The sequence below is a fragment of the Ictalurus punctatus genome, chromosome 21 (genome assembly GCF_001660625.3).
Source record: "Ictalurus punctatus breed USDA103 chromosome 21, Coco_2.0, whole genome shotgun sequence".
NCBI lineage: Eukaryota > Metazoa > Chordata > Actinopteri > Siluriformes > Ictaluridae > Ictalurus > Ictalurus punctatus.
In genome coordinates this window covers 19,175,001-19,183,739 of record NC_030436.2, presented here as the reverse complement: position 1 = coordinate 19,183,739, position 8,739 = coordinate 19,175,001, and the positions used below count along the sequence as shown (strand labels likewise).

General features: G+C 43.3%; 1 protein-coding gene across 1 annotated transcript; it reads right to left on the bottom strand.

Annotated features, from left to right (window-relative positions):
* Nucleotides 1–2,690: 2,690 nt before the first annotated feature.
* Nucleotides 2,691–7,576, bottom strand: bhlhe40 (basic helix-loop-helix family, member e40). The gene is made up of 5 exons (XM_017450857.3): nucleotides 6,959–7,576; nucleotides 6,632–6,695; nucleotides 6,293–6,400; nucleotides 5,412–5,535; nucleotides 2,691–5,099 (listed from the first exon to the last, which is right to left on the bottom strand). Exons 1-5 carry the CDS (start codon nucleotides 7,033–7,035, stop codon nucleotides 4,261–4,263), a joined length of 1,212 nt encoding a protein of 403 aa, XP_017306346.1. The 5' UTR covers nucleotides 7,036–7,576; the 3' UTR covers nucleotides 2,691–4,260.
* Nucleotides 7,577–8,739: the final 1,163 nt, after the last annotated feature.

Genomic DNA, 8,739 nt, shown 5'->3' with positions numbered 1-8,739 from the left:
ACGCACACTCGGCCTCAGTCGTGACTGAATAGTACCACGGGTTTTCGTGTTCTTTCCAGACATTTTAACGTACCACAAAGTTAAAAGTGCAAACAAGGAAGCGGAGTAGATTAAGTCAAAATCTATTGTATGACCGAAAAGCGCAAATTAATTACAATTTTAATCGAAATCAGCAGTCCTTCGCGTCCTACTCCATCGAACTCCGAATCCCTGTGTATATATATATATATATATATATATATATATATATATATATATATATATATATATATATATATATATATATATATATATATAATTGTATATAATAATATAATTATTATTTAATTGACAGTTCCTCACTCCAAACCCATCTAAGAGATCACAGGCCTGGGACTGCACACCTTTTAAAAGAAGTAAATAAAGTGCTAACACAGCTCTTATGTGTGTTTTTTAAATGAAAGGTGATCTATCAATTCAATTATATATTGTTATAATCTTATAATATTACTATTATTATTATCAAAAGGGATATTATTGATATCTGAATGAGATTGTGTGATGAAATCTCCACATCAGTCTAGAGAAGTTGTTCGGGTTGTAATGGTGCTGTTGACCACATGATGGCGCCACAGTCACGTCAAAGCATTGAGCAACTTCTTCCTGTAGCTGCTGGGTGTCATCAAAGATTTCAGATTTAAGTAGAAAGAGAAATGATATAAAAGGTTATATGAACAGAACATCATGCTGACACACACACACACACACACACACACACACACACATCTGAGTCCACTTGGTAATTAACAGCTGTTCGTAGTTCTTACATAGTTCTCACGTGTCACAAAATGATCGCTGAAGAAGAAGGTAGAATAAAAATAATTTGAAATTAATGCATTAGTTTAGCTTTAGTAGTAAGCACGTTATCCTGCTCAGAGTCATATTATCCCGGGAACACACCGTGGACACGCACATTCACACCTACGGACAACCTAGCATAGCTAGATTCATTACACATACTGATTACAGCGTACAGCTCTCTGAAATCAAGAATCCAGTATCTTAAAATAATCGAATAAAGGATTTATAATACAGAAATGTCGACCTGAGAAGACTCTAATCAGATTATTCACTCCAAACACCTGTGAAGGTTTCCTGAGGCTTTAATCTCTCAGTCTGGTTCAGTACGCAAGCACAATCACGGGGAAGATGGAAGTCAATGCTGCATTTCATTTGGAAATCAAGGTTCCGGAGTCTGGAGGAAGAGCGGAGAGGGACAGAATCCGAGCTGCTTGAAGTCCAGTGTGACGTTTCCACAGTCAGTGATGATTTGGGTTGCCAGGTCATCTGCTGGTGTCGGTCCAGAGTGTTTTCTCAAGTCGAGAGGTGATGCAGCGTCTACCAGGAGATTTTAGAGCACGTCATGCTTCATCTGCTGACGAGCTTTATGGACCTGCACACAGTGCCAAAACTTCTAGTAACCGGTTTACTGACCGTGGTATTACTGTGCTCGATCGTCCAGCCGACTCGCCTGACCCGAACCCCATAGAGAATCTACGAGAGACACCAGACCCGACGATACAGACGAGCCGAAGACCGCCATCAAAGCACCCTGGACTTCCAGAACACCTCAGCAGCGCCACACGCCGATCGCCTCCACGCCACGCCGCACCGACGCGGTCATTCCCGCAAGAGGATTAAAACCACGACCGAGTGAATGAACGTACTTTTCATCAGGTCGACATTTCCGTATCATACATTCTTTATTCGAATAATGTGAGATGCTGGATTTTTTACATTTCAGTGAGCCGTCGTCGTCGTCGTCGAGATTAAATCAAAAAAACGCTCAAAATATTTCACTTTGTGTCACGAACCTCCAATATATGAAAGTTCCACTTTTTGAATTCAGTTACGGGACAAAAAAAAAAGAGCTTTTCCACGATGTTCGAATTTTCTGAGATGCACCTGCACTCATGTAAACATAGTAGTAACTGAAATGAATATTTAGTCCTATCTCACATGATGGTGATCTACATATGCGAGTCTGGAAGAGCTCGGGATCGTAGCTCGGATATCCGGCTACGATTTTTTTTATTTATTTATTTTTTATTAACAGCGGTGGCCTGTTCATGCAGAGAGTTTGTGAAAAGAAAAGAAAAACAGGGACGAAAAGCGTTGCCTTTTCAGAGTTTGGCTTCGTATCATTTCTTTTTCTTCTTCTTCTTCTTTCTTGCAGTATTGAAGAGGTGGCACGGGGCAGACCACGTGGAGGAATTGGTAGAGCTCTACATGTGACGAGAGGCTCAGCGTTGTGACATCACCACGCGGGTGTTCTACCGAAACCGGTTTCTCATCGGGCTCTTCAGAAAAGATTGAAACGTCGATATTACAAAAGGAATTTATTTAAAAAAAATTTAAAAAATCATTAGGCTTGAATGGATTCTTAATATGTTAAAGCAAACTTAGCTGATGTACGGACCGGAAAACGAGCTGTGGTTATGTTATTCTTATCGAGTCAGCACTGAATGAACGACCCGGTGCGGTGTTCAGTCGTAACGTCAGGATACTCTCAACCCGATAGATATGGAATCCCACGTCCAGACGATTTCCACCGACAGCGTTATATAACGCGTTACATAACTACAGGCTGAGAAAGAGCCACATGGCTTCGGCAGATAAACAAGGCTTCAAAGACAAAGCCAAGACATGCAGCAATTCCACAGGAAAAAAAAAAAATCTTTATTAATACTTTTTAATGAATGTCAACAGCATTTTTTTATTAATTTTTTTGACAAAATATATACATTAAGCAACCTTCTGTTAGGTCCCAAAATAAAAATCCCAAGTACCTCTTCCTATACAAAACTAGTATATTGTTTAAACATTGTACATTCACATTTCCATAGAATCCAGAATTGTTTTTATTTATTTCTTTATTTTATTTTATGTACATATCGGTCATAATTTTACTGCTTTTAAGCAAGTGAAGGCAACAGCATGAGCAGAGACCTGTCTAGATTTGACCAGAAATGGACACGGAGCATGATGCAGACACGACCTCCACAGTTTAATGTGCATGACGTCTGACGGATATCTGGAACTCCTCTCTCAATCAAAGCACAAAAAAAAAAAAAAAAAAAAAAAAAAAAAAAAAAAAAAAACTGTGGGTCATGTGTAAAAAAAACAAAACAAAAACAAACAAACAAAAACTAGAGATGTACGAACTACGCTATATAAACATATGAATTACAATGTAGTTACCTCAGAAGTACCCCATCTACTCGCATGAATAATGAATTACATACTCGAAAATTGAAAAAGGAAAAAAATCAAACACATCTGTGATTACATTACTCCCTTATTTACACAACGAGCCACGTCAGGGTCGATCAGCCTCACCTGCGTGCGTATGAGCATTTGATGGCTTCGGTTTGGGGGAATCCGGTGGTTTGACTTAGCGATGGGGGAGAGATGAGGCTGTCGCCGTTGTCTCGTTTTGTGAAAGCTCTGGTCAACTAAAGCAGACCGTTATTTGGTAGCATTCTAGGCTAAAAAAAAAAAAAGAAGGATAGTCTTTATTTAAAGCAGCCAGAGAGTCCTGACAGTGTGAAGCCTTGCTCGGCAGCACAGAGAAATGTCAACAAATACAAAAGAAGAAGAACAAGAAGAATGGAAAGAAGAAGAAAAAAAAAAGCAGCATCTACAGGGGAAACGTTAGCAATGTTTTTTTTTTTGTTTTTGTTTTTTTTTCCTGGTTTACATTCAAAACTTACAAGATATGTGCAAAGGGCAGAGTCCTTATGGTTTATCTGTTAGGGGCTGTCCACACGTCACATTCTGGATTTAGGTTTTGTTTGTTTGTTTGTTGAAACATTCAGCGTAAGCGCAGAGAGCAGAGGTCCCCGCGGAGCAATCCTTCCTGAAACCAGACAACTCAGTGTCATTTATCATCTTCACAGTGACTCTTAAGTGCTACACGCTAGTCCTCGTCTCCTGTCCACTCCCTCGACATGGCCGGTGTGCACCCGTCTACACACGGACTCTTTCTCCCAGCGTGTACGTCTACTGCCGTGGTGGAGGGAGTTGGCCACTGGGTTCGTGTGCGTTTGTGAATTTGTTTTTTTTTGCTTTTTTGTTTGTTTTTTTTGTTTTGTTTGTTTTTTTAAATAACACTGGGGGAAGGGCGGGGCAGCGGTAGCAGAGCAGGAGCCGGCACGATCTTCATCAGCGTATCCTCCGCTCTTAGCATTCAGAGGAGGTGAAGGGGACTCCACGTGGTTATCAGTCTTTGGTTTCCAGATGTAAGGGGGGCACTTGTTTTAGGGCCTGGTGCAGGGCTGGAGAGTCTGTATGAGCATGAGAGGTGGTAGGGGACGCTACTCTGGGCGACACGATGAACGACAAGGGGTGTTTCTCGGGAGATAAGCCTGGCGTGGAACCCCCGAGGCCGGGGTACAGCATGGGCATGCCCCCTGGGTACCAGCACTTCTCCAGAACGGGGAGGTACGCGGCAGCAGCGGCCGCCGACACAGGAGGGAGGAGGTAGAAGGGCATGCATAGAGGTGGCTGATGGGAAGAGAAGCTTGCATACCCACCGTGACCCAGCAGAGACTCATCCTCAGAAGAGTCCGACCTCTGCCGTTTGGCCTGCGGCTCATCCCACTCCTCCTTGATGCCGTATTTCAATTCGGCGCCCTCTTTGCTGTAGTAGCCGGGCCGCTGAGCTTTGGAGTCACGCTTCTCTTTGTCCAGCTCCCCACCGTAGCCGCTGTCCGTGTCCGTGTCGCTTCCGCTCTGCTCGCTGCTATGTGGGTAAGTCCTCTGGATCACAGGGACGCAGTTTTTGGTGTGGCCCTCTGGCATCCTGGCTGGCACCACCACCGGCTTCTCACGAATCTCATGGACTTTGCGTGCAGGCGAAGGCGCGTCCTGCCGCGGGCTGATCGGCCGCTGCGGCAGCTCGGAGGCCACCTTGTGCAGATGGTTCAAGATGTGCGTAGGAGTCAGATCCTGCGCGTTCTCCTGGTCCGCCATGTACTGCAAAACCTCCTTGGCACACAAATGGAAACCAGAGCGGAACATCTCCTCGCTCTTCTCCAAGCTCCCATTGATGTGATCACCTGCAGCAACACACACACACACACACACACACACAAGTAGATTACACACGAGTACAATCTCCTCTCAGAGTTCATCCCTCTCAGCCGGTTACATAAAACCTGCTGATGGTGCACGACAGACAGGAACGGACCTTGTGAGAATGGATCATGTTAACTCAGGAGGTTTTTATATTTAATTATTTGTTGTTGTTGTTGTTTTTTTTTTTTAAATTTATTTGAAATGTACACGAGTGACGAGGGCTCTTAAGAGTGTTTACATGACTTGCTTCTTCACGTGGCGTGTTTATTCTAAGCGTTTCTCGTGGAACTCACCGATCTGCATTCCATTCTGCAGGGATATGATTTGCTGCTGCTGCTGCTCCAGCAGGCTGTTGAGAGCTTTCACGTGCTTCAACGTCAGCTCCAGCACCACGGCCTTTTCCAAATGGCCCAGCGTCTATAAAAGGAGGAATCACTCGATAAGCCTGTTTTATCTCTCTTACGTAACCCCCCCCCTCCCCCCCTCCCTCTCTCAAGCCTCCGCCACCGAGGGCGAACCCAAAGACACAACGGACATGCAAATCCAGCATTAAAAAAACAAACACTTGGAGTTTTCACTCTGCGGAGGTTTCTACACATTTTCGAGGATCCGATCTCGTCCGACGTATACACGTATGGCATCTCGGCAGCAACGTTCCTCACGCCACTCTTCTGAGTGAGCGAGCTCGGATAGAAATAAATAAATAAATAAATAAATAAATAAATAAAATCCCCGTTGCTTTTTTAAACACTCCTCTAAATTTAGCGGGTGCATCGTGTCCGTGTAAACATGCTTGAGAATTACACGCGTACACCGTAATGCTAATCCACAGATCTGATGTAATGTTTATATTTAGAGCAGAAACGTGGTGTTGCGAAGGTTCTACTTAACTCTCGGACTTTTTCGGATCGACGTTCTGCGTTTCTGTACAAGTTTACCGTGGCGTTTTGGGGATTACCTTTTCGTGATCTACAGCCGCTTTCGTGGCAGACCATAAATAATGCAGTACGAATTAAACCACGAGGCAGACTAATTTTAAAAATAATAATAATAATAATAATAATGAGCGCGGATAATCGAGTGGTTGAGTTTGAGACGCAACACTGCAGGTGGCGCTACAGGTAGACGTTTTAAGCTCTCCATCCACTCCCTCTCCACTCCCATGAAGACTTACGGAGAGTTTCAGGTGCTCTGGTAGCAGGTCCTTCAGCTGGGCGATGCATTCATTTATCCTGTCACGTCTTTTCTTCTCGATCAGGCGATGCGGCAGTTTATACGTGTCCTGCGTGAAATGAAAGAACTGTTCAAGCTCCAAAACGCCGACACTATTCATTCTAGAACTTTCAGAAACACTCATGCAGGCTTGAGGAGCAGGCATGCACACTCAGATTTAAAAAAAAAGAAAGAAAAAAAAAAGAAAGAAAGAAAAAGAAAGAAAGAAAAAGAAATGGGTTCGGATGGATTTATAATGAAACGGCTGAGTGAAACAGTGTAATGAAGTAAGCGGTCGTACCTTGGTGTCCTCGCCGCGTTTCGCACCTCTTCTGGGCTTGTATACGTACATAGGGAACTCCATGCTGTAGGAAAATGACAGGAGAGAGGGAAGAGGGAAGAAGAGTCGGTGAGAGATGAAGGGGGGATGTCACGGAGTGTTTAGAAAACGCTTGAGGAACATCGGGGAAACTTTACGCATCCGCGCTGAACGCGCTGTTTACGCACCGTCTGCAACATGTTCCACGCAACCGACGCGACACGAACGCCACGGGAATGGCACAGCGGTGCGTTTATTTATAGGAAATATCTAAGCACAAGGTTTTAGGACGGTAAAAATGGCTCTTACCCCGGCATGGCAGCCATGTCCAACGGGTTCTGCTTGGCCAGACGTGGAGGAGGCTGTGCGCTCGTAATCCGCTCCATCGCCCAAGTGTAGAAGTAACGGCTTAGAAATAAATGTAGGGTTTCTTTCCTCCTCAAATTATACTCTTAAATCAATAAATATATATGTGTGTGTGTGTGTATATAAAAAAATACACACGCGGATATATATATATATTTATATATATATATATAAAAAAAAAACAGAGTTCTTGTAAATGCTCTTAAATATATAAATATCCTCGGAAGAAAATTGTCCCACGTCGAGAAGAAGAACAAGTTTGACTTTTCCGCCGGTGTTTCCAGATTATTCTGTTCGACGAGCTGTAATGCTGTAAACACACACCGCTCGCGCGCATACACTCACACGTACACACACACTCACACGCGCGCGCGCGTGCAGGACAGAGATGTTGCTGGCGAACTGGCGAGCCAAGGCGCAATAGTTCAGAAGCTCCGGTCGTCGGTTAAATGTGTGTGTGTGTGTTTGTGTCTGGAGTGTGTGTGTCTGAGTGTGTGCGGTGGGTGGACTAGAGTACGTGTAAAAAAAAAAAAAAAAAAAACCTGTGACTGCAGACACGTCTCTCCTCCCTGCCTCGTCACATGAGCCTCACGTGTCGGACGGCGCTTTCAGCAGCTCCAAGTCTGTTAGAGATAAATCTCTCTCTCTCTCTCTCTCTCTCACTCACTCACTCTCTCACTCTCTCTCTCTCTCTCGCGCGCGCGCGCACCCTCCCCTCCCCTCCCCTTCGTGTCCCGTGTACAACCACGCGCTTTTCGGGAGAGGCGCGGAGTCCAGCAAGCTGAACGGCGATGTGGAAAGCCAACAGAGCCAAAAAATTACAAAAAAAAGTGGAATCGTACGGAGCAGTGGTGTAATTGTCGGGGAACAACATCAGTTGCACAGGAGGAGGAGGAGGGGGGGCGCGAATGAATCGATCACTTGCCCTAATGAAAGCTTTTCTCTTTTTTTTCCTTTTTTTTTTTTTTATAATGTTTTGCTACTTTAATATAAATATGAAAAAAAAAAGAAAGATCAAATGAGCCACCTATCAGTGGTGTTACTACCGAAGAATGATGTGGCATGATATGACAAACATACGAGCCAGATAATGTCTCACATTCTTAACGAATGGATCTGTCCGTCTGTTTATCGGGCTACTCGAATACAGGCGAGCTCGAAGGACTCCACAGTGCGGATTTTATTTTGCAAACAAACCGAATGAAAAATAATCAAGTTGTTTACATGTGAGCAATGATATTTTTCGGTACTTTTTCTAAGGCGGAGGATTTTTGTTTGTTTCTTTGTTTGGGGTTTTTTTTTAAATTATTTGAAAATTATTTGTTCTATTCCACCCATAGAAGCGTTGCCATTCGAATTAAACTGACAGTATCACACTGTTATCGTCATTACATTCCAGTTGGAATCAACAATAAAGTAAGGTATAAGTTAGGACATCAGAGCTCCCACTTTGAGACCGGTGGCTCTAGTATCACTACAAACAAGAAGGATTTATTTGTCTATCAGGATTTCATTTGTAAGAAGGTATAGTCTTTGTTAACTTAGTTTATCTTATATGTCGACCGTTCTCTTTTTGAATATGTCCTATAGTCTGTTTATTTTATTATTAAGTCTTTTTATTTATTTTTTTTTAAACTTATTTTTATTCCGTATCTTGCGACAAAGTGAAAAATATTTAAACGTGTACTTTCCTACGATTCGTGTGGTATAACGTTAAACGTATA

Excerpts from the sequence above, each read along its gene's own strand:
- bhlhe40 (XM_017450857.3), bottom strand. The coding sequence starts at position 7,035 with ATGGAGCGGATTACGAGCGCACAGCCTCCTCCACGTCTGGCCAAGCAG. Across the intron at positions 6,401-6,631 it reads AACGCGGCGAGGACACCAAG|GACACGTATAAACTGCCGCA; the intron begins GTACGACCGCTT and ends CATTTCACGCAG. Across the intron at positions 5,536-6,292 it reads CAGAGCACCTGAAACTCTCC|ACGCTGGGCCATTTGGAAAA; the intron begins GTAAGTCTTCAT and ends CTCCTTTTATAG.